Source organism: Pleurodeles waltl, chromosome 1_2, assembly GCF_031143425.1.
Source record: "Pleurodeles waltl isolate 20211129_DDA chromosome 1_2, aPleWal1.hap1.20221129, whole genome shotgun sequence".
NCBI classification, from domain to species: Eukaryota; Metazoa; Chordata; class Amphibia; order Caudata; family Salamandridae; genus Pleurodeles; species Pleurodeles waltl.
The window spans coordinates 706,419,347-706,445,528 of record NC_090437.1 but is presented as its reverse complement, the minus strand read 5'-3'; the positions used below and the strand labels follow the sequence as shown (position 1 = coordinate 706,445,528).

The 26,182-nt window shown below is 43.0% G+C and overlaps 1 protein-coding gene across 3 annotated transcripts in view; it reads right to left on the bottom strand.

Moving 5' to 3' along the window:
- TMEM131L (transmembrane 131 like) overlaps positions 1-26,182 on the bottom strand; it is a 522,596-nt gene that overhangs the window by 261,662 nt on the left and 234,752 nt on the right. For all 3 annotated transcript variants that reach the window (XM_069242819.1, XM_069242836.1, XM_069242829.1), the window contains exon 7: positions 14,216-14,326. In XM_069242819.1, the coding sequence (XP_069098920.1) occupies positions 14,216-14,326 (111 nt within the window). The remainder of the gene's footprint in view (positions 1-14,215; positions 14,327-26,182) is intronic.

The following is a 26,182-nucleotide window of genomic DNA, read 5'->3' as shown; positions in this document are numbered from 1 at the left end:
TGCATGGTTTCTGCTCTAGAGTTAATGGCCAAAGCATTTTTATAATATATGATGCACCTTAATTGACAATTCCCACTGCCCCCCCCCCACCAACCCTCCCAACAATATAACATTAAATTTGAGTCATCTCTTGAAGGGGGGGTTACAGTTAGGGCTAGATCAGTGACCCTATCTCGAGAGAGAGAGAGAGATATATATATATATATATATATATATATATATATATATATATATGGAAAATGTCACTTACCCAGTGTACATCTGTTCGTGGCATTAGTTGCTGCAGATTCACATGCTGTGCACAGTCCGCCATCTGGTGTTGGGCTCGGAGTGTTACAAGTTGTTTTTCTTCGAAGAAGTCTTTTTCGAGTCACGAGACCGAGGGACTCCTCCTATTTCGACTCCATTGCGCATGGGCGTCGACTCCATCTTAGATTGTTTTGCCCGCAGAGGGTGAGGTAGGAGTTGTGTATGCTAGTAGTAGTGCCCATGCAATGGAGTGAATGCGTATGTACATAATAAAGTTTTAAGTAATATATTTACAAATGTACAAATGTTTAAGATCTACTTCTAAACGGCTACAGGCTCCCGGGGAGGTGGGTGGGCGCATGTGAATCTGCAGCGACTAATGCCACGAACAGATGTACACTGGGTAAGTGACATTTTCCGTTCGATGGCATGTGTAAGCTGCAGATACACATGCTGTGCATAGACTAGTAAGCAGTTATCTCCCCAAAAGCGGTGGTTCAGCCTGTAGGAGTTGAAGTAGTTTGAAATAATGTTCTTAATACAGCTTGACCTACTGTTGCTTGTTGTGCAGTTAGCACATCTACACAGTAGTGCTTGGTAAATGTATGAGGCGTAGACCATGTTGTTGCCTTACATATTTCGCTCATTGGAATATTTCCTAGAAAGGCCATGGTAGCACCTTTCTTTCTGGTTGAGTGTGCCTTTGGTGTAATAGGCAGTTCTCTTTTAGCTTTAAGATAGCAGGTTTGAATGCACTTAACTATCCATCTAGCAATGCCTTGTTTTGAAATTGGATTTCCTGAATGAGGTTTTTGAAAGGCGATAAATAGTTGTTTTGTCTTTCGAATTAGTTTTGTTCTGTTAATGTAGTACATTAGTGCTCTTTTGATGTCTAATGTATGTAGTGCTCTTTCGGCTACCGAATCTGGCTGTGGGAAGAACACTGGTAATTCTACCGTTTGATTTAAGTGGAACGGTGAGATTACTTTTGGTAAAAATTTAGGATTGGTCCGTAGAACAACTTTATTTTTGTGTATTTGAATAAATGGTTCTTGAATGGTAAATGCTTGAATTTCACTCACTCTTCTTAGAGATGTGATGGCAATTAAAAATGCAACTTTCCACGTTAAGTATTGCATTTCACAAGAGTGCATGGGCTCAAAAGGTGGACCCATGAGTCGTGTTAGGACAATGTTGAGGTTCCATGAAGGAACTGGTGGTGTTCTTGGTGGTATAATTCTCTTTAGGCCTTCCATAAACGCCTTTATGACTGGTATCCTAAACAATGAAATTGAGTGCGTAATTTGCAGGTAAGCAGAAATTGCTGTAAGATGTATTTTAATGGAAGAGAAAGCTAGGTTAGATTTTTGCAAATGTAGTAAGTATCCTACTATTTCTTTTGCAGATGCGTGTAAAGGTTGAATTTGATTATTATGGCAGTAATAAACAAATCTTTTCCACTTATTTGCATAGCAGTGTCTAGTGGTAGGTTTTCTAGCTTGTTTTATGACCTCCATACATTCCCGTGTGAGGTCTAAGTGCCCGAATTCTAGGATTTCAGGAGCCAAATTGCTATGTCTGATCTGTTGTTTGTGTTGTGTTAACAGATCTGGTCTGTTGGGTAGTTTGACATGAGGTACTACTGAAAGGTCTAGTAGTGTTGTGTACCAAGGTTGCCTTGCCCATGTTGGTGCTATTAGTATGAGTTTGAGTTTGTTTTGACTCAACCTGTTTACTAGATATGGAAGGAGAGGGAGAGGGGGAAAAGAGTACGCAAATATCCCTGACCAGTTCATCCATAGAGCATTGCCTTGGGATTGATCTTGTGGGTACCTGGATGCCAAGTTTTGGCATTTTGAGTTTTCCTTTGTTGCAAATAGATCTATTTGAGGTGTTCCCCAAATTTGAAAGTAATTGTTTAGTATTTGGGGGTGAATTTCCCATTCGTGGGTTTGTTGGTGATCTCGAGAGAGATTGTCTGCCAACTGGTTCTGAATCCCTGGAATAAACTGCGCTATTAGGCGAATGTGGTTGTGAATCGCCCAATGCCATATTTTTTGTGTTAGGAGGCACAACTGTGTCGAGTGTGTCCCTCCTTGTTTGTTTAGATAATACATTGTTGTCATGTTGTCTGTTTTGACAAGAATGTATTTTTGGGTTATTATGGGTTGAAATGCTTTCAGCGCTAGAAATACTGCTAACAGTTCTAAGTGATTTATGTGAAACTGCCTCTGATGTATGTCCCATTGTCCTTGGATGCTGTGTTGATTGAGGTGTGCTCCCCACCCTGTCATGGAAGCATCCGTCGTTATGACGTATTGTGGCACTGGGTCTTGGAAAGGCCGCCCTTGGTTTAAATTTGTACTGTTCCACCATAGAAGCGAGATGTATGTTTGGCGGTCTATCAACACCAGATCTAGAAGTTGACCCTGTGCTTGTGACCATTGTGATGCTAGGCACTGTTGTATGGGCCGCATGTGCAATCTTGCGTTTGGGACAATGGCTATGCATGAAGACATCATGCCTAGGAGTTTCATTACTATTTTGACTTGTATCTTTTGAGTTGGATACATGGCCTGTATTACCTTGTGAAATGTTTGAACCCTTTGTGGACTTGGAGTGGCAATCCCTTTTGCTGTGTTGATTGTCGCTCCTAAGTATTGCTGTGTTTGACACGGTAAAAGGTGTGACTTCGCGTAGTTGATGGAGAAACCTAGCCTGTGAAGGGTCTGTATGACATATTTTGTGTGCTGTAAACACTGTCTTAGCGTGTTGGTTTTGATTAACCAGTCGTCTAAGTAAGGGAACACATGTATTTGCTGCCTTCTGATATGTGCAGCTACTACTGCCAGGCATTTTGTAAAAACTCTTGGCGCAGTTGTTATTCCGAATGGCAACACTTTAAATTGGTAATGTATTTCTTGGAATACGAACCTTAGGTATTTCCTGTGTGAAGGATGTATTGGTATATGGAAATACGCATCTTTTAGGTCTAATGTTGTCATGTAATCTTGCTGTTTGAGCAGTGGGATTACGTCTTGTAACGTGACCATGTGAAAGTGGTCTGATTTGATGTAGGTATTTAGTGTTCTGAGATCTAGTATTGGTCTCAGAGTTTTGTCCTTTTTGGGTATTAGAAAGTACAGTGAGTAAACTCCTGTGTTTTTTTGTAGATTTGGTACTAATTCTATTGCGTCCTTTTGTAGCAATGCTTGAACTTCTAGTCCTAGAAGATCTATATGTTGTTTTGACATATTGTGTGTTTTCGGTGGGACGTTTGGAGGGAATTGGAGAAATTCTATGCAATAACCATGCTGGATAATTGCTAAGACCCAAGTGTCTGTTGTTAGTTCCTCCCAAAGTTTGTAAAATTGGCTTAGTCTTCCCCCCACAGGTGTTATGTGATGGGGTTGTGTGACTTGTGAGTCACTGTTTATTTTGAGGAGTTTTGGGGCCTTGGAATTTCCCTCGATTTCTTGGGAATTGGCCCCCTCTATATTGCCCCCGAAAACCTCCCCTCTGATATTGACCCTGGTAAGTAGGCCTTGTTTGTGAGGTTGTGGTTTCTGTGGGTTGACCTCGAAACCCTCCCCTAAAAGGTGTTTTTCAAAATGTGCCTCTGCTCTGCGGGGAGTAGAGTGCGCCCATGGCTTTGGCTGTATCGGTGTCTTTTTTGAGTTTCTCAATGGCAGTGTCTACCTCCGGCCCAAACAATTGCTGTTCATTAAATGGCATATTGAGAACAGCTTGTTGGATTTCCGGCTTGAACCCTGAAGTGCGCAGCCATGCGTGCCTTCGTATCGTGATTGCAGTGTTTATTGTCCTTGCAGCTGTATCTGCTGCATCCATGGAAGACCGTATCTGATTATTTGAGATACTTTGTCCCTCTTCTACCACCTGTTGCGCTCTTTTTTGGAACTCCTTGGGTAAGTGTTCGATGAAATGTTGCATTTCATCCCAATGAGCTCTGTCGTATCTTGCCAAAAGTGCTTGTGAATTGGCAATACGCCATTGATTTGCTGCTTGTGCTGCAACCCTTTTTCCCGCAGCATCAAATTTGCGGCTCTCTTTGTCTGGACGTGGTGCATCTCCTGAGGTATGAGAGTTGGCTCTCTTACGAGCTGCCCCAACAACTACTGAGTCTGGTGTTAGTTGTGTTGTAATATAGATTGGATCTGTTGGCGGTGGCTTGTACTTTTTCTCCACCCTTGGAGTTATGGCTCTGCCTTTAACTGGGTCCTGAAATATTTGTTTTGAATGTCTTAGCAATCCTGGGAGCATGGGAAGGCTTTGGTACTGGCTATGGGTGGAGGATAGGGTGTTAAACAGAAAGTCATCCTCAATTGGTTCAGAATGTAAGGTGACGTTGTGAAATTCGGCTGCTCTTGCAACCACCTGTGTGTAGGATGTACTGTCCTCAGGTGGTGACGGTTTTGTGGGGTAGGAGTCTGGGCTGTTGTCAGACACTGGAGCATCGTAAAGGTCCCATGCATCGGGATCATCCTGACTCATTGTAGTATGAGCTGGTGAGTGCATCAGTGGTGGAGTTGTTGCTGGTGATGCATGTATTGATGGTGGTGGAGACGGTGGTGGGGTTGTTTTCTTTGCCACTTTTGCCTGTGGTTGCTTGTCCTTTTGTTGAAAGGCAAGTTTCCTTTTTATTTTGATTGGGGGAAGAGTGGTTATCTTCCCTGTGTCCTCATGAATATGAAGCCTTCTTTGCGTGTAGTCAGGCTCTACAGCTTGAAGCTCCTCTCCAAATCTATGTAATTGGGAGGTTAATCCTTGTTCCTCTGTATAGGAACTAGTTTTCGGCTCCGAGGCTGGATGTTTCGGAACCGAAACCTTTTCGGAAGTCTTTTTAGGCTCCGAAGAAACCTTCTTTGTTTTCGGCGTGGTGTCTCAGTGGCGAAATTCTTCGGTGCCGCTGTCTCTGTGCCGAAGTTTCTCGGAGCCGCCGTCTCGGCTCCGAGGTTGCTGTGTGGCGGTATCTCGACCGGAGTCGGATGACTTCGACACCAGCATGCCCTTTTTCGGTGCCTTGGATCGGTCACCTAGTTTTCGGGTTAAGCCATGGCCTGTTGGCAGTGGCGTCCCCTGGGCTTTTGTGGACTTCTTGATTTTCGACGTCTTACTCACGGTTTGGGGTGTTTCTTCGGCGTCGAGTTCTTCAGAATCCGACTCGCGGATGGAGAAAGCTTCTTCTTCCTCTTCGAAACGTTCTTGACCTGTCGGCGTGGACGCCATTTGTAGTCTCCTGGCTCTTCGGTCTCTCAGCGTCTTCCTCGATCGAAACGCTCGACAGGCTTCACAAGTTTCCTCCTTGTGCTCGGGGGACAAGCACAAGTTACAGACCAGATGCTGATCCGTATACGGATACTTGTTATGGCATTTTGGGCAGAAGCGGAATGGGGTCCGTTCCATCAGCCTTGAAGTCGCACGTGGCCGGGCGCAAACAATACCGACGATTTTTTCTGAGATTCTAACTAACTTTCCGACCCGAAACACGGAGCGAAAAGGAACACGTCCGAACCCGATGGCGGAAAAAAAACAATCTAAGATGGAGTCGACGCCCATGCGCAATGGAGTCGAAATCTAAGAACAGTGCAGAAACAGTCCATTTGTTACTGTTCCCACACACACACTCGCTGTGTTGATCGGGTACCCAGGGTGAGAGGGAGTTTGTGTACCAAAGAGCCATTTGCCAATACATCAATGCCACATGCAGCAGTAAGGGGGCACAACAGGGGGCATAGGTTCCAGGACATAGCAATCTGGAATTATACATTGTTAACCTCGGCTGCTGTCAAACCTCGTTCATGTAAATTATGACCAGAGAGCCAGTATGCCAGCCATTGCAATTGTCTTGCAAAGCAGTACGCTTTAATGTCCGGTACGCCCATGCCGCACAATCCCCCCCCCCCCCCCCCCCATCACTGGTAAATGAAGTTTTGGCAGACTCACTCTACGACGACCTCCTTCCCATGCCAGTTAAATTAGTAGTGTGTTCAGCACTTGAAACACTCGGGCCAGAATCACGATAGGTACATTTACTAAATTATAGAGTAGAGTAATCTTGGGAGAAGGACCAGCTTCGCCAATGCTAATCTGCTGGCTACTGAAAGAGGGAGAATGGTCCAAAAACGAATTTGAGGTTTGAGACAGTTAACCCTGCATCATGAGTTTGCCATCTAGTATGTCTTGTGCCTCACAACACATGTGGATCCCCAAGTAGCGGAAATTGGATTGATGTGGTTCTGCACCCTAGTGGCGATCGCACCTGGCGCGCACCTGAAAGAAAAAGCACAAGATTTGTCAATATTGGAGGCCAGATAGTTGTCTGAATTCGGACAGAGTTCTGGTTATTTCAGTCATGTCTGAACGTAAATCCTGTAAGTACAGAATCATGTCTTCTGCGTATAAGGAGGCAGCTTGGACCACATCATTTATTGGAATGCCCCAGTCCACAGCCCCTTGACGCAGCAGCTGTCGTATGGGTTCAATCACCAGTATAAGCAGTAGGGGAGAAGGGGACAACCTTGGCGGGTTCTCTGAAAGATTTTATAGGTTGAAATGCAGGATCCCGTTTTTGCTCTTGCAGTTGGTTCTGAGTATAGGAGTTTAACCCACTTAAGATAGGTTGTTCGTATTCTGTATCGGGTCAGCACTTAATGACAAACAGCCAGAACAGAGGTAATTGTCTCGAGTGGGATCCATTGTGTGAAATAAGAGGGGTATGCTCGAGGATGTATTACGCTTTGGAACGTCTAGCATTCCCCTTACAAAAACATAGCGCCCCGAGTATCTATAGGAGTGTCCTGAGCTGCAAAGGGGACCACTGCCCAGAGAAGATCGCCGCTCCCCGAGCATACGCAGAATGGGATATGAAAGAGCAGTCCTCTCCATTTTCTCAACTTCTGAGCCTCAGCGGCTGTGAGATCCGTTTCTTGTAGATCAACTATCTGCATGCGTCTCCTGTGCAACTGGGCCAGTATTCTGTGGGGTTTGTGATTTGTACCCAACCCCCGCAAATTCCAGGTGAGGATATTAAATGATTTTGGAAGTGTAACCATAGTGTTTAAGGTAGAATCTGTGAGATGAGGTCTGTTGTGAACCTAGCATAGCATATGTATGAGACAGTATAGGTGAATGCAACAACTGAGTAAACTTAACTCCCTAATTCTCAGTCCAGCTCTGCTTTGTCACTCGACCAAACTGTGTAACAAACTAACATTATTGGTAACCCAAAACGTTTGCCTGCGCACATGTGGGTCCATGAGAAGCCTGTATTAACATCATTCTTCTTTATAGTGGTAACTCTGTAGTGTGGAACAGTGGGGGCCGCCCGGGTCCAAGACCTCTAGTTAACAAATGTTCTGGAGTCACACCTAAAAACATACAGTGGCAAGGCAAATATAGTTGGTGATATATATATATATATATATACACATATATATAGTTACAATGTACAATCTCTGCAGAGCCTCTCGTTAACAGGAAACATCACTTACATCACAGTGAATGCAAGGAAATGCATTTACCACGATGCATTTTCAACGCATATGCGTTTACCACGAATATACCTATACCACGCATGCCTTTACAACAAATTTCATTGTAAAGGCATGAATGGTAAAGGTATATGCGTGGTAAAGGTTTTAAAGGTAAGTACAGGTAAGTATTAAGTGGGTTGAATGATATATATATATAAATAAATATGGGCATTTTTAGGTTTTAGGGTGGCTTTGGGGTGGTAAGGGCTTTTTTAGGTTTTAGGGTGGATATGGGGTTTGGGGTGGTAAGAGCAATTTTAGGTTTTAGGGTCGTATGGGTTCTGGGGTAGTAAGGGGTGTTTAGGTTGGGTTTGGGTTTTGGGGTGGTAATGGCATTTTTAGGTTTAAGGGTGGGTATGGGTTTTGAGGTGGTGAGGGCTTTTTGGGGTGGGCATGGGTTTTGGGGTGGTAAGGGCATTTTTTAGGTTTTGGGGTGGTGAGGGGTGTTTAGGTTTTAGTGTGGGTATGGGTTTTGGGGTGATGAGGGCATTTTTTGGTTTTAAGGTGGGCATGGGATCTGGGGTGGTAAGGGGTGTTTAGGCTTTAGGGTGGGTATGGGTGTTGGGGTGGTAAGGGGTGTTTAGGTTTTAGGGTGGGTATGGGTTTTGGGGTGGTAAGGGCATTTTTAGGTTTTAGGGTGGGTTTGGGGTGGTAAGGGCATTTTTAGGTTTTAGGGTGGGTATGGGTTTTGAGGTGGTGAGGGCTTTTTAGGGTGGGCATGGGTTTTGGGGTAGTGAGGGCTTTTTTTTTTAGGTTTTAGGGTGGGTTTGGGTGTTAGGGTGGTAAGGGCATTTTTAGGTTTTAGGGTGGTGAGGGCTTTTTAGGGTGGGAATGGGTTTTGGGGTGATAAGGGCATTTTTAAGTTTTGCGGTGGTAAGGGGTGTTTAGTTTGTAGAGTGGGTATGGGGTGGTAAGGGGTGTTTAGGTTTTAGGGTGGGTATGGATTTTGGGTTGGTAAGGGCATTTTTGGGTTTTGGGGTGCGTAAGGGGTTTGGGGTGGTAATGGCATTTTTAGGTTTAAGGGTGGGTATGGGTTTTGAGGTGGTGAGAGCTTTTTAGGGTGGGCATGGGTTTTGGGGTGGTGAGGGCTTTTTTAGGTTTTAGGGTGGGTTTGGGTTGGTAAGGGAATTTTTAGGTTTTAGGGTGGGTATGGGTTTTGAGGTGGTGAGGGCTTTTTAGGGTGGGCATGGGTTTTCGGTGTGGTGAGGGCTTTTTTAGGTTTTAGGATGGGTTTGGGTTTTGGAGTGGTAAGGGCATTTTTAGGTTTTAGGGTAGGTGTGGGTTTTGGGGTGGTAAGGTTTTTTGTTAGGTTTTAGGGGGAGTATGGTGTTTGCCGTAGTAAGGGGTGTTTAGGTTTTAGGGTGGGTTTGGGTTTTGGGGTGGTAAGGGCATTTTTAGGTTTTAGGGTAGGTATGGGTTTTGGGGTGGTAAGGTTTTTTTTGTTTTAGGGTGAGTATGGTGTTTGGTGTAGTAAGGGGTGTTTAATTTTTAGGGTGGGTATGGGTCTTGGGGTGGTAAGGTAATTTGTAGGGTAGGTAGGGTTTTTGAGTGGAAATGTGTGTGTGTGTGTATATATACACACACACACAAACACTTACCTCTAGTTTTTACCATGAATATGCCTTTACTATGACATTTTCGTAGTAAAGACATTCGTGGTAAAAGCATGCATTGTAAAAACATTTTGTGGTAAGTGCATGCGTGGTAATGACCATGCATTGTACTTACCACATTGTAAAGGCATGCGTTGTAAGTGCATGTATTGTTCCATCATACAACCCTCGTTAACAGCCATTCTGGCGGGTGGAACCATATACAACTGTATTCACAGACATCTTTATCTACTGATGGAAATTCACACTGCCAACTTGTTTGTTCTGACAGATCTGTTAGTCAGAAGTCATTAGCCGTTTGGGGAGTGATGGAGGGGAACAAAGACTGAGGTTTTGGGGGTGTGTGCCTCTTGTGATCAGCTTCAGGAATTGTTGGAAAATTCTGTTCTAGCCATTCATGCGCTGCATTCGGAGAGTCAAAAAAGTGGGCTTGTTGATTGTGCAGTATTCTCAGTTTGGGGGCGAATAAGAGAGCATATGAGAGGCCCACCTTGCGTAAATTGCATTTAGCCTCCTGAAAAGAGGAGCCGCGGCGCTGTACAGCCACAGTATAATCAGGAAATTATGAGACTTTCTAGTTTTCCGGGAGTATTGGTGCCTTCTCGCGGGCTGCTTTTAGAAGCACATCACGGTTTTTAAAATGTAATATTTTGGCTACTATGGGTCTGGGCGGTGCTCCGGGAACTGTTTTTTTTGGTAGGAACACAGTGGGCTCTCTCGACTACAAAGATGTCCTACAGTCCCTCTGAGGCCACTGGTGTTTTGAGTCAATTTTCAAAATATTGCATCGCATAGGGGCTTTCTGTTCCCTCCGGCATACCCATGATGCGGATGTTGTTTCTGTGGAATCGCCCTTTTGCGTCTTCTGCACACTCTTGAAGGAGCTCAGCTTGTTGTGTTAATTTCGTTATTTGCGCCGCATGGTCCACGTTTCCAGGTACCAGGGAGGCAATTGTCAACTCACTGGTTTTAACTTTTTCAGCCAGTTTACAATGTTCACCTTCGAGCAAATTAATGTCTGTGATGATGACCCATACCTAGCCTTTGTTTAGTGGCAATGCGTCAATCTCTGATCTCCTGGAGAATAAGGTCAAGTTTATCCAGGGGGTGCCTGGTCCATGAGGGCAATACCGATCTCAGGGGTGCAGGACGAAGAGCACTCCAAGGGAGAGGAGCTGGCACAGGAGCTGAGTCCACCATTTTTAGATCTTGTTCTCCCCATTATGGCAGCTGTTGGTTTTGTCGCTCCGCTACAGTGATGAGGTGGAGTGTCCACAACGGGGTACTGTACTTAGTGTATGAAACTTATGAATGGCACAAAACTATGAAACATGCAATTCACGCAAGAGTTATAGGCCTTCCCTCTATATAATTAACCCCAATGTTGTTGCGCCACTCTACAGTAGGACATGCGGATTGCAGGGCTCCGATATGCGATGCAGCCAGTGATGAATTCTCTGATAGTGGGCTCACAATGGGTGCGTTGTTAATGCTGTCCTTATCGTGGTTTACTGGGGGGGAGAGGGGTGTCTTATGTGTTAGGACGAGCCCATCTGGGAAGGGTCTTGCCAGAGTGAAGGGTGCTATAATTCAAGTCTGTGCTCACATCGGAGTCGGACCCATGAAGCAGTTTGCGCAATTATCACGTCTGGGTAGGTTTGATTAGTTTTCATTAGCATATGTTCTCGAATGCCTGGGGCTTTATATGAAAGTTGCCCCCTTTTGGCAGGGGTAAGTGTATGGAGTTACAGGAGTAATGTGTGCTGTCAGGCCACCTGTAAAAGTCAAACTAGCGCACCTGTAACCTCGGCCTGTCAGGCCCAGCAGGGTTGTTTTTATGGCGGAGGAGGCCCATTAGGAGGACGGTTCACTTATAGGTTCGAGTAGAGGTGAACAGCGGGCCACTGGGCTCACACGCTTCTCAGTGGCTGCATCCAACTCCACATACTTCCAGGAAGCAATGTACGGGTGCCAACGTCACAGGTTCCCTTGTCCCGTGATCCCTGCAGTCCAAAATGGCCTGCTGTGTTGAGGCACACCTCCAGGATAACAGAGGTGCTCTGTGACCCAGCAGTCATGGGGCTAGGAATTCCTATTGTCACTCAAGGCTGTTTGAATCAGCTGTTAGCAGCATCACAGTCATCACCGACAGCCCCATCGGGTACTTCTGTGTGACACGGCCTGTGTGTGAGTGATAGCTTCCATTAGAGGGAGGATTAGAGAAGATCATGGAGGTCTGGGAGCCTCGCTGCTATGCATCCACCACCTTCGACAGCTAGCCACGTCCCCCTGTTCTCACTGTATTTTCAAATTTCTTATCTTGTCTGTTCCTATTACATCTTCATATTTCTTATCTCTATATCCATAATGTATTTTGCTAATCATTAGCATTTATCGACTCATGCCATATTTTGGTTTACAGAATCAAGGAGGATCAATTACAAGTCTGACGGCATCGGCAATACAACATTCAGCTTCTAGGGACTTACACACCGCATAACTTACACACACCTCAAACAGCTTGCGGGTAAGCAGCAGGTATCAAGATCAGAGACACATGTTAAGTTGGTCCAGTGTGAAAATATTTTAAACTACTTAAGGTAAAAGCAGAAAAAAGTAGAACTTTGCTAACTGCTCTATGTTACTAAGCACATGCAAGGGTGGCAATTCCTAACTCCATTTTGCCTTAGAATTTCTACATTAAAATCATGACTTCTGTACAATTAATATTTTCTATTTACTAATAAATCGATGGTGCAGTGGAAGATATGGTTGGTGGAAAATAGTTATCCATTGGCTGGTTTATGTTACCACGAAAAAAAGTAGTGTAAACAGAGAGCAGTATAATACTATTAACTTCAACAAAATTGAAAAAAACGAGTGGAAAAAAGTGACACTGTAAACTTCTCGAAGGGTTAAAAAAATACTATCTTAACATAATTGTGACAAAAAAAAAAAAAAAACATCTCAATGTAGCAGGAGAGAAATGCAATGCACACAAAGGAGCACTAATAACAGATAAAGTAAGCATTTAAAAGTAGTGAGAGGAAAGAGGATGCAAACTGGAGAAATCAAACCGAAAAACACACGCAAAAAACAGAAGGGATAATGTATTTTCCATTATAGCTGTCCACTGAGTTAAGAAGGTTACATCTTGTTAGAACAAGAAGTGTAGTCCAAACTGAAATCAATTCCTAAGGGAGATTACCACTATACCTAAAGAAAGACCAGTGGGCGGAGCACACAGAAAGATGGAGAAAGTCCACTCACAAGGAGAGATAAGTAGATATGGGACATGCGGTGGTGACCACAGATGTACGTAAGCATTGACAAAGCCAGTAGGTCTCATCTTTTGCACCTATTGGCTTTGCCAATGCCTTTTACAAATAGTATATACGGTCCAACTTTCACTCCCCAACCCTAGTCACTGTGCAGCATTGTGAAACAAAAAAGAAGTTTAAAAAAAAAGTGTGTTGATGCAACTGGTGCTGGTTGCGTCATTCCAATGGGCATGCAAGCTGAAAGACATCGCCACCAGAAGCACAGAAGGGAGAGAACAACATAGGGCACATAGGTATAAGGGGAGAAATACACAAGACAAATTAATTCCAGCCTGGGGTTTTGGGGGACCACATGGGGAAATGCACTCTTATTAACCAAAAAGAAAAAGATCCCTGTGAGTGAGCAGTGGAATGAGAAATTAGCCCCATCAGAAGATATGAGGCTATATTCCAGAGGAAGAACAAACACAAGATGGACAAGCTGGTACAAGGAAAGTCACCTAATAAAAAGCAAGCAAATGACAGTGACATTGTCGTTGGTAAGCAGTGGGTGGTTGGTAAGCTCCTGTAAGTACTTGCCAAGCCCACAACAGGTCTTTTGCAATCAGACAGCCTGCACTCTCTGGTAGGTTCGACCTTTAAAAAAGGGGAATGAGGGATGAGTGAAGTGCAACTGCTGAGGGAACAAGTGAGAGATAAAACACCAGGCAAAGTGGTAGAGTGAGGACGAGCAGACTCCTTCTATGAAAATGGCAGCTGCAGACGGGACCACAAGAACAATGGTGGGAGAGCAACAAAACAATAGGAGAACGGAAGTTTAGAAGTAACACAATGAAGAAAATGACTCCATTAGTAACAGCTCAAAGAGTGCACTTTGATTAGGCACTACAGGCTGAGTAGCACAGCATGATGAGGAAGTAAACAACTGAAAAGAGCAGAAAGGATACAGACTGTACAAAACTTACAATTAACAACATGCTGGAATTAACATCAGGAATGCTCGTCATGTCCCTGTACGCTACCTTTTAAAAAAGACTTACGTATAGTAAGGGCAGGGGGAAGCGGTACAATATTTTACAGAACATTTTTATAAAAGGACTGAGGTGAAAGTCAAGCACACTGCTCGATAATCAAGACAAGCAAATAATGTCCACAGGATCTTATGGCTAAATGGATCAGCAGCATTTTAGATTTGGAAATTAGGCCCACATCTGATTTCCAAGCGCTTTTAATAAAATGTTCATAGCATCAAGGGGAGTCTAAACAAAATGAAATAAGGAGAAATGCTTTCAGCTTGAATTTCTATTGATTTAGGAAATACATAAAATATTATGCACATATCAAAATGAGGGAGCAATTTAGGCCCACTATTGGTGCTCATACCCTGCATGCCTTTTCATTACCACTAACTTCTAAATGTTAGTATGGGTCACGCATTAAGAAATTAAGTAAATAGACTATTTTGTTACTACTGTGAGATCGGAAAGTAAAATACACTTTTTCGCTACATGATAGGTACCTGTGATTGTGAAGGCTGAACATCTTCAAATTGTGGGAACAATAGGTGTGCATTTCCAACTAGCTTTTCAGAATCTTCAGTAGAGGTTTCTGAAGATCCCTCTCCAAAGACCTATAGGAAATAAAACATGGTAGAGTTATTTTATAACTTGAACTTCACTCAAAAGTCAGCCATTTTGACATTGGGTTGATTACACTAAATCTACATGTGACCCACATAGCATAATGACTTAAACAATGTACAACTGTGGAGTTAATCACATTTGAGGAACCTAAGATTCAAAGTGACCAAACGAACGAATAAGACAATAGATACATTTCCCTTGGTCTAACACTTGCTGTTTTGTCCAAGATGTACTGTATGGAATGTAATGGATTATTTCCAAGTAAAACATTTTTAAATTCATCAAAGGTCCATTAAGTCTAGCAGCTGGTGAACTGAGGCTAACGCAAAGAAATAGAAAAGACAACCACAAAGATAAGCCTGCTTTTTCTTTTCAATGAATTTGTGGGCTGACAAAAATGAGCATTTATCTTAAAAGCTGGGAAGGGAGACAGTGAGACAAGTAATGGTTCAAAACGTCTATCCAAATGGTGAAATCCAGAGAAGCAGAAGAAAGCAGTAGGTGAAGTCTAACAGATCACTAAACACATAACAGTGCAATGTTGGTAAGCTGCAACGCAATGGATCCTGACAGAGCAAGAGGAATTTTTGGACACAAACTAAGCGGCACAACCACAAAAAGCAGAAATGTAATCAACCAGGGTTTATCTGGAGTCGAGTATCCCATTCACAGGGGTCACAGCTCCAGAAAAGAGAAAGAGTGTTGCAGCAGATATGCTAATATGAGAATATTCTAATCATTTGGGTATACATACTAATAAGAAAAATGATAATTGAAACTAATAAATGAAAATAACGTGTAATGTGCAAATTGTGCCCACGGGAGTGGTCACCATCTCTGTTAACAGTACTAAATAATGTGAAAGTTTTAATATTATGCATTAATATGCCATAACTGATGATATAACCTATGCTTTATGATGCTTCGTATCCTTAACTTAGCCGAACTAGAGACCTGGTTGGCGCTGGGCCTTACTTGCTTAAACGTGGAAACGCGATGGGCTGCCGAGGACTGGAACTGGAGAAAAGGACCTTGAACTGTACAGAGTTCAAAATGAGCTCTGCTAGAAATTCTGCAAACTCACCAGCGGACAGGAGACGATCAGAACAAATTGATACAATTATGTGTAGAGTAGGCTAAATGTACTTTCCCAGGACTTGAACAATGGAACCACTGACTAAGAGCAGTGGGCAACAATTTTGTTACCTGAAGAGCCGGATGATGTTCTCATCCACAGAAGGACCAATCATATTAATGGAACTTGATGCTCGAACTGATGCGAATAAGCGGTAAACAAAACTATAGGTTAGAGTCATAATCCCTGATAAGGCTGACCAATTAGCAATTTGTGGGACGGACTGAGAGACCCTAATAAGTCATGACACGAGAAGAGATATCAGAGTGGAGAGGCAAAAGTTGATGACATCAGGAGACGCTGTCCGAGGTACTGATATCTGGGCTTGCTACCTGTGAGCCCGAGCCTTGCTGATGACTGATGACCTGGAGACGAAGACTGACTCGTTGCTGATCTATCTTGGATAGGTGGCTATAACTTGACTGACTAATGTGTGCTTTTTCCTTTTAGGTACCAATTGCGCTGCTTAGAAATGTTATTTCTCTTTTAGTTAGATTTTTCTAAATTATTGGTTTTTGACTAAATTGTTTTTCGCATGAAGTCCCACATGCTGATGCTAATCGGAGTTAGGTAGGCTGACAAGGGTGACTAAAGGGTGACTTTGACTGACTGACTTGCATTGCTGAATTAATAAATGTTATAAAAATTGGCAGCCTAGATTGATGTTGTTTTGCTCATTAAAAATATCTTGATTAATTATTGCTCATTGATGCAAATAAAGTTGATTAACCATGGATTCATTGAAATAAAGGTTTTGATTAGAATTGTAACTAATAGAGAATAAAACGAACTAACATTCTTGAGAGTGATGGTATTTTCTTATTAGACAAGGTTTTTGGTGTTATATGTTTAGTTGGGATTATTGTTGATTTTTCTCTGGTCACCACTTAGCTAGGATACTCTATGCGATCCAAAAGATTCATCGACCTATACGCGTCCCCTTGTAAGTTTACTTACTAAGGACAAGGCGCCCTAGCAACAGCATATTTTCTGCTATAAAACACCGGGAGATAAAATAAATCAACACTTTATTAACAAGGCTTCTATTTCAAACATGTGCCTAGAACGAAAGGTTATCAGTCTGGGTGGTAGATGCTCCGCCCTAACATTTGTAGTAGATTACTGGTAAGTCATTTAGAACGGAATACAAGTGCTGCCACCCAAACAACCCTCCAGACCTTTTGTGTAAAAAAATCTCTTATGAGGAGAGGCCATACTGACCTGCCAAGTAAACAACAATGGATCTGAGCGTGCTCCAAGGGAGTTTGTGCAAGTGTCCTAGATTTAATATAGGACACCTATATCTACAGCTCAAGTGTATTCTGAACAAACAACAAGCATTTGGGTTTAGCAATTATTACCCCAATACACACAGAACACCTACAATCCTAAACCATAACACCCACTCCACAAACGAATAGTATAATGTAAACAGATCACAAACTTGCAACCTTACATAAAACCCTCCACACCAGTCAGACAATGAAGCCAGAACTGAAAACCCCTTACACACTCAGAAATACTGTTCCTCTGTGTCTACCTACTTCACTCTGACATTAGAAACTGGAAGGAAGTGGAGGGAGGCTGGAAACCAAATCTGCGAGCAGTCCGTGTCAGAGGCACATAGGTGAACAGCACCTGTGCGCAGTAGGTTTTGGCCTATGGTGTCATTATGCATAATTGGAGCAAGGTTTATCTACGTTATTTGCTCTAGCATACAAATTATAAAAAATTATGATCTCAAAATGAGTAATATGCACTCAGCTTTAGGTTGTGTGTAATGTTAACGAATATGCCTTTTTTAGGGTCGAGCCTGCGTTGCATGCGCTCGCGCATGCGTATCGCAGCGAGATTTTTTTAGGGTTTAGAAAAGGGCTCGGAGCCCTGTCGACGTCATGTCAGTGTTTTTCATTGTTTCGTGGGCTTGCCTAATAAAATCTGCTTGCTTTCATTAGTCGAAGGCATGCATACGTCATGCCTTTTCCGGTGGGTAGCCCTCCTCGAGCGCAGCGACCAAGTACAGAAAACATGCGAGGCTCGCTGTTTTCTGTCCGGCTTGTGGACTACTTTTTCTCTAATTTACTAGCACGATTTCGCTTGGCAGAAGTCGAGCGCTTTACATAGTTAATTGCACTTTTTCGGGTTACGTACATAAATGCACTTTTGCCGATAGGTGAAAAGTTGGGTTAAGAGTTTACAACGCTATCAGCTCTAACATGAGCAAACGCGAGACCCGTTGCATTGCAAATGCTTGTTGTTCGATAGAGGCCAGTTTCTCTTGAGAGATTATGGGTTTGTTGGATGCGCGGCACTTAGTTAATGAGATTCATTTTATCGGCAGATCTCAGTGAGAACTGCAGAATACAATAAAAGGTTGTCATTTGCCTCTCAGTCTTGAAACAGCTCTCTGAACTGTACATCCAAACCCTTGTACACATTGGTATAGTGCACACTACTTGTGCACGTGGCCTGGTTAACGCAAGGGCTGCAGTGATACATGCTCAATATAAGACAGTTAACAGATACTGGTCAACCAATTTATTTTTTATTGCAGAGAGCTGTCAGACCAATTATGCCTTGGATATGCAGGTACCCGAGGGGCATGTCATACAAGGATAACAGCTCTCATAACAAAGGAGGGGAGGTGGCTATTATCTTTAGAAATCACTTTACAACTGAGGCTAAAAAGTTATCCTTAGTTATTAAGGCTTCATGGCCCTGCCTGTTTAGAAAGTAAGTCAAATGTTACGTCCTTTTTAGGGTCGAGCCTGCTTTGCATGCGCTCGCGCATGCGTATAGCAGGGAGACTCTAGTATTTAGAAAAGGGCTCCGAGCCCTGTCAACTTCACGTCAGTGCTTTTTATTGGTTCGTGGGCTTCCCTAATTAAATCGGCTTGCTTTCATTAGTCGAAGGCACGCATAGGTCATGCCTTTTCCGGTGGCTAGCCCTCCTCGAGCGCAGCAACCAAGTACAGAAAACATGCGAGGCTCGCTGTTTTCCATCCGGCTGGTGGACTTTTTTTTAAAACTAATTTACGAGCCCGATCTCGCTTGGCAGAAGTCGAGCGCTTTACCTACTTGATTTCACTTTTTCGGGTTACGTGCATAAATGCACTTTTGCCCGATAGGTGAAAAGTCGGGTTAGGAGTTTACAACGCGATCGGCTCTAACACGAGCAAACGCGAGACCCGATGCATTGTAAATGCTTGTTTTATCTATCCTTGTCCGGACCATGGCTGAAAGTTTCTGACAGAATTTACAAATTTACTTACATTTAATTAGGATTTTAAGTTGGTACCTTTACTGCAGCGTTAAATATTTACATAAATTACAAATGGGTATGCATGGAAGAATCCGTTATGGATCTCTTGACCTCTAATTTTCGTTCTCAATCATAAGAGAACACACACTGGAGACAGATATTAGCAACTTCAAAACCTGGCTAGTAAAAAAGGGCAAGATGTTGTAAGTGCTTTAGCATTAGTAAACCCTGCAAATTGCTAAATTTAAAGTTTGCACCCACAAAAACATTTTTCTTATTTACAAAACACATTTATCGATTTGGGGAAGTTTTTCAGAATCGTTAACTGGGTTTAAATATTGTTTCCTAATCACTATCTGGAAGTAGCGCATTTTGGGCATCTCTTTCACCTGTCCAAATAGTGATTTGTACCCTAATCTACTGATGTTTTGTGACCATAACCCCAATGGCAAACCACGGAGTCGTTACAGACTCCTAAAGGGAGGCAGTAACTGGCTTGCAAAGGTTAAGGGGTCATCTGTGGACCCCTTCCCCTTTGTGAATCCAGGTGGCAGCTTCTGGGGGAGTAGATGTGGTTCAGGGAACCATTTCCAACTCTCGGAGAAGATATTTTCAAAACTGAAAACTTCTTTCAGCCCTGTTTCCTTTCTTATGGTCGGCTGATAAACAAAACAACAACAAAAAAATACAGTTTTGAAATTCAGACGACCATAGTGGTCTACTGTCCATGCAGACCACTGTTAAAAATTGGTCCTTTCTGCAGGGTCACCATGAATCATTCTGGCCTTTTTGCTGACATTTATTTCTTTTTTTAACTAGCACTTTATCTATGCTAACCGGTGGTAAATTGCTGGTACTTTGCCTTTTTGACAAGGTAGAATTAGTATACTTCTCATTGGCATATTTAACGTACATATTTGTCCCTAGTACATGGTACCCATAGTGTACCCAGGACCTATATGTTAAGTTACCAGTGGGATCCTGCACTCATTGTGCCACCCTCTTGTGACAATGCAAACATGACTGCAGGTCTGCCACTGCAAATTCTATCTGGCAAAATAACAGGTCTAAACCTTACTTATTAAAAGGTCACACCTAAGGTAGGCCCTATTACCCAGAGGGTAGGGTGCATGGTATTTCAACAGTAGGACATGTTAATAGTCCACATGTCCTTACAGAGAAAAAGCATAAAAGCTACTTTCCCCAGTAGCTATGCCTGGCTGCTTCCATAGGGAAACATACTATTCCACTTTATAATGCTAATTTCGGATTGGTAACAGCTACATAAATATTTCAAGGACCAACTCTTTTCAACAATTGAAGAAAATCCTATTGAAGAAAAGGTACTTAAGAGAAGTTACCTTTTGCCTACGTGAAAGCTCTGGAGGCCTTTCTGTAAGTATTCAACTGTGCCTGGCTTTACAGAGACCCTTGGTGCACTTCAATGGGCCTCCCAAATCACAGGCAGATGTAGCTCACATTCGGGCCTGCCTCACCTTTTGCCCTTCTAGTCAGCCAGGTACCAATCCCAGTGGGGAGTGCTGCCCCAGAACTGGTTTATAGTGACCACCGGGGTGGGAATGTGAGCATTCCCTTTGACATCAGTGTCAAATCCTGCTTGATAGGTCTCCTAGGGTTTTTACATACAACATTTGGGGTGCACTCCAATAAGTGGAAAAAATTGCCAAAACAATTTGTGAATATCTACTGTATGGTTGCTAAACGCTCAGCTTCATTATACCAGACTTCTGCCTCCGAGGTTGTTTTGGGTACAGGGACATCACAGTGTATACTTGTATTAGATGTGAGAGGAGGCTAGGATTGCCATTGTATGCTCATTACACACCTCTGGCCCTCCAAGCTCAAGTATTGAGTGGCCGAAGACTTCAGCCATCTTGAAAATACCTAAAGTGGGTGTAGGGTTAGCCCTGGAAGCCTTTAGCTCATTTGTTAGGACATCCCCCAGGGGTCATTTCCACACACTAGCTTGTGCCAGGCACAAATGTGGTACCTCCAGGCACCCACTTCATAGCAATCCTGGGCATGTGAAAGATCAGCAAAAGGCTAAACCTGCCGTCTAAGACCTGAGAAGAGCCCTGAACTAGCCTACTCTCCCTCTTACACCCAGGACATAGAGCCGGACTCCTAGGGCGATTAGGCTGACCTCCTGTTCGTTCAAGCTATAGGGATACAAATGGCTACAGGAGGCTTTTGCTGCAACTGCCAAGTGATCAGTGGCAACTTGCCCTGGACTGGACTTTGTCTATCTCCCTGTTTGTCTCTGTGTGCCTCCTGTGGTGAATTGAGACTGAAAGGACTAAACTCAGAAGGTGAAATCTTTCACCAGGACAAACCTGTTTGGTGTATGCGACCTGCTGTCCATTAGGGTCAGCATCAAGTTGTGCCAAAGTGCCAGGCTACTCTGACAATTGATTATGATTGGCAATTTCTGCTTCCTGGCACTAGTTCTACTTAAAACTTTAAAAGTTCATATCTAAGATTTTCCTTGTTGGATTTTGAGTTTTTTGTTTCTTGAATTTTACTCTATTTTTCAAATCTGTTTGGGGATTTTTTTGTTTTGCATTTCACTTGTATTACTATTTTAGTAGTGCATAAATACATTACGCATTGTGTCTAAGATAAGCCTGCCTGGTCTGTACTATAGCTACAGTGGTTGAGCTCAGGTTTTTAGTTGCTTTAATGATACACCCTGACAAGGATTGTGATTCTCACTTGCAGAGGCCAATTAAACTTCTCAACTAACTTATTACAACCACCACTCCTGTCCGAGGGAGTTGCAAATTGGGACCTGCCTAATTAATATTCACTAGACAGGTCATTCTGTGTTTCACTCAGATTTAGTATTTTGTGAACTGACCTATTAGTACAGAGGCTGGTTCAAACAATCCAACAGGATTCACCAAAATACTGCAGTTTGCAGCCTCTTTTTATGAATCCAATCTTAGTAAATGTGGCTCACAGTCACAAAATTTTAGATCAGCTTGCATGTTCAGCTCTCATTCCCATGCCCTCTGATCCCTGAAACCAAACCCCTTAAATGTGGGTGTCAAGAAGGAATGTGTTGTGGGAGGTGGTCCTTTTCCTAAGGTGTCCTTCCAGCTGATAGACTTGAGAACAACAGAATCTGACAATTGTAATCAGACCTAAAAAGACACCTCAAAAAATACAATAGTTATCTGACCTAAAAAAACAAAAACAAAAAAAAGACTAGAAAAGGGCAGCGGGGTTCACTATAGCCACGTTGGCTCTAAACAAAGGGAAGAAAAATGAAAACTTCCGGAAAACACCCCTATAGTCCAGCCAAATTAAAACTGGAAGGACAAATTAGACTCAGATGTGAATGTGATTACTGTAACCTGCAACCACAGCAGTCAGAAGAGATATTCCACCAGCAGGTTGAGGAAGTAGACCACCACTGCAAAGCTAAAGGAAGAATGGGTGGACCAGTTTCAAACTTCTTTGCTACGACTAACAAGTTACTTCTTATCCAATAATAATCTTATGGTTACTTTTACCAACAACAAAGGCCATCAAGCCTATAAATATTGCAAGCAGTGAGGAATACGGCAGCGCTACAGGGGGTTCCAGAAATGGGATCAACTGGGAATCTCAAACTTGGGAGATATATGGCAAGGCTCACATGTATGCTCCTTTGCAGGACTACAAACAAGTTATCAACTAGCGCACTCACAGTTCTATAAATACTTACAGCTTCGGTATGCACTTCAGGCACACCTTACTGACACTATCTTCCTGCCAGAATACAGCCCACTTGAGGCTAAACTCCTCATGGGGAAAGGGTAGTGTCTCAGTTATATCAAATGCTGATCAATAACACTCCAGGAGACCTAGCCCATGTGCCGGGGAGATGGAACGGTTGGATCAGACCACTAGAGGATGAAGACCGGAGGGATGCCCTAATGGCACCACAAGTTATCACCATATCCTTCCGCCTGCAACTCATACAAACATATTACCTACATGGAGTATATCTAACCCCCGCAAGACTGTATCAAGTGGGGCTCTTGGCAAACCCCACCTGCCCCAAATGTAGTACAACCCCGGCAAACTTCTTTCACATGATATGGCTGTGCCCTCTTATACGGTGCTATAGGCATACCTTATTGAAGAAACTTTCAGAACTCTTAGGCTAAGAGGTCCTGCTGTCTCCTTTACTTGTACTATTAGGGGTCATGGAATGTCTTCGGGGCACCAGAATGGACCGAATCTTCCTGGGAACTGCCATCATGGTAGCCAAGAGAGACACTGCAATGAGCTAGATGGCAGCGGCTCCGCCGACTTTCCTGCAGTGGAGGAAGGGAGTGAACTGGTGTGCTAGACAGGAGAAGCCAGTCTACGAGGCACGGGGATGCCCCTGCAAGAATAAGATCTGGGGGAAATGGCTGGGCGAAGTATTCTAAATTACCTTACGAAGGGCCTTTGTATATATTATCTTTGTGCTAATGGATTGCTTTTACGTATGGCAGCCCGAGATCAAGGTTCTGTCGCCAAATGTGTTTGAACAGAAGCCGTAACGCGATTGGTGTGTCAGTACTCATTGGTTGTCCTTACTGCCTTCAAACTAATTAAAATTGTCTATCAAAAAAATCTTGCAAGAAGGTAGGATCAGGTGTTCAACAGGTCTACAGCCATAGAAAGGGTGATGTGCAAAAACCTCTGCGTACGAATGAACCAGCACAACTTCCACTGGTGCTCATTAAATACCTGGTCCAACTGGATCCTGCCTCTTCAGATCATTTATATGCTCAGAATGATGCTAACGGTGTTCAGATTACTACAAGACATCTTCCACAAGCCTTCCAGAGCAAGAAACAACCAATGGTGATCTCTGTATTGATGGAGTCCACTGAAAGTCAATCACTAGTGCTCTAACATCCCCCTTTTGAAGACCTAGTCTTTGGACTCTGATAACTGTTAAGGGACAACATATGGTTAGGGTCATGTACCCCTGAGCTACAGAAGGTCAGACAGAGTAGGAAGTAATGACCTAGTCATATTTGTATAGCTTGCCACCTGAAAGGGGAATACAGATTCTGAATTTTGTCCTATGCCTTTGGCACGCTGTTGGTGCTTGAGACATGCAAGAAGGGATCTTATTGCATTACTAACAAGAGAAGGCAGGATAGGATTGCCTAACTTCTTTTTGCAAGCACCAGTGTCACCAGATTATACATGGGAACATGGTGCCACTAAATATGCCCCTGGATGTAAGACACCCAAATATATAGATACACTATTTTGGTTCCACCATGCCAAGGGCATAGCTTCTAGCCCGTGGTGCAACAGTTGCCCAAATTCTGTGATGGGGAAATAGACTAATTTTGATGGTTCAATGATCTGTTCATATAAGTGCTTTGCCAGAATATTTATTTTATTTATGGCCATTTGTAGAGAGCCTCTTGATGCTAAGACGTTAACTGGCTGAACTATAGAACAGGAGGGGATGGGTCCATAAAACATTTTGAACATCAGGCAGGCAGCTTTAAACTGCAAGAATTTGCTCAACAGCAACCAGCGGAGTTGTTTGTAGTGGGAAGTCATATGGTTAAATGCTTTTCTGGTTTTACACTATTCTGACTGCAGTATTTTGCAATTTGGAGCGGCTCAAGACCTTTTTTTGGCGAGCCAAGGTACATTCTATTCCCACAACCCATGTGAGCCTTGATGAAGAAGCAGCCACAGTGACCTTTGGAAGAATAAAAGAAACGGGAAAATAGGTCTAAGTTGTTTCAAATTAAAAAGACAAGATTGAGTTAACAGTTGAAATCTGGGGATCTAGATAAGGGTTAGTGTCCAGGGTTTTGTCTAGGTTGTGGGCAGTCTTCACTGTCAGACAATACTCACATCTGATTATCTTGCTGGAGAGAAATAATCTCAGTTTTGCTGGGGTGAAGTATGTTTTTTTTTTTATACAACTTAGGAAAGTGTCTAATGCAGAGGGCACAACAGCATGTGTTTGCAGTAAGGGGACAGATAACCTGTGTCATCTGCATCAAGGTGAGATTTGATTTGATGTGCTTATGGTCAAGATATAAGGGAACTCACAAATAAACTAAAAAGCAGAGGGTACCACCCCGCCCACAAGAATAGCTGATAAGGCAGAGAATGGCATTTTTCTAGTTGGATGGAGTGAATTCTATTTGATAAAAATACAATATACAATGTGACAGGACATATTGATTGCAAGACAGCTAAGATGATGGAAAAGGATGGGGAGCTCAAAAGAGGCAGAGGGGTCCTGCAAAATGAGTTATCCACCCTCAACTCAAAGAGCTTAGAAATATATGGTAGTAGGAAGATGGGACTAATTTTAGGATCCAAAGATTTTTTTTATTAATTTAAACAAAAGGCAGAAAATTGCCTTTTTAAACTGCTCTGGTAAAATTCCTGTCGACATTTAGGAATTGATGTTGTCACTCATAGGACATCCATGCATTTGCTGTAGTTGACCAGTGAGGGAGAAGTCCACGTGGGGATAAAGGATTTAGTTCTGTTCCTTGATTTCCACTGGTAGAAGAGTTGCTTGGAACTGCACCAAGTTTCTGTGCACTAGTAATTACCTCAAATTTCTACTATTAATAATAAATCTAACATCTAATAGGGTACCGAGTCAACCTCTTTGCCACATATGTAACAGCTTGGTTATGACAGCTCTCATTATGATAAATGCAAGACCACAGGCTTGCATCAAATGCTTGACCCCCACAAAGGAAACACAGTAGGGAAGAGAGTCAGCTGTTCCAAGCAAGCGGCACATAATAGCTAGCCTGAAACCAAAGGATTGAGTCATAGGTTGTTCAAGCTGGGCAGAAAAGGAAGTCACAGGTAGCAAAGATCAAAACAGTGCCCAAACAGTTGCCTCGCAATGGCAACCACTGAGTATGGAAGAAGTAGGTAACATTACACACAAATCGGATAAATAAAGGCAAATGCTGAGGGAGCACATCTGGCAGGAGAGTGTGGACCTATAAAGGCCACCAGACTTGAGGGACAGCAACTGCTCAAAACTCTTGCCTGAAAAGTTTTGAGAAGCAACTTCTTGTTTGCACTCACGGTCATTAAGAAAAAGAAGGTCTATAAAAGGTACACATACAAATGGTTGTTATTCTTCGGGATAATACTGTGCTATCCACTATCCATGCCCGGGGCACAACACTTTGAATGTGATAGCTATGGAAAAGGTTGCAGTAATTAATAACAGAACAACAAACACTGACCTGTCAGACAGTAGAAAGCCTTAAAATTACTGCTGGGCAAACTTTTTTAAATCCAGACTTATCAACAATGCACAAAATGCTGACAAGTAGAACTGAAGGAAGAAAACTGGAATATTGACTTAACAGAGCGAACTGTAATTAACTTACAGAAGGGAATCATGTTAGAAGACAGTGTTCTGGGCAAGGG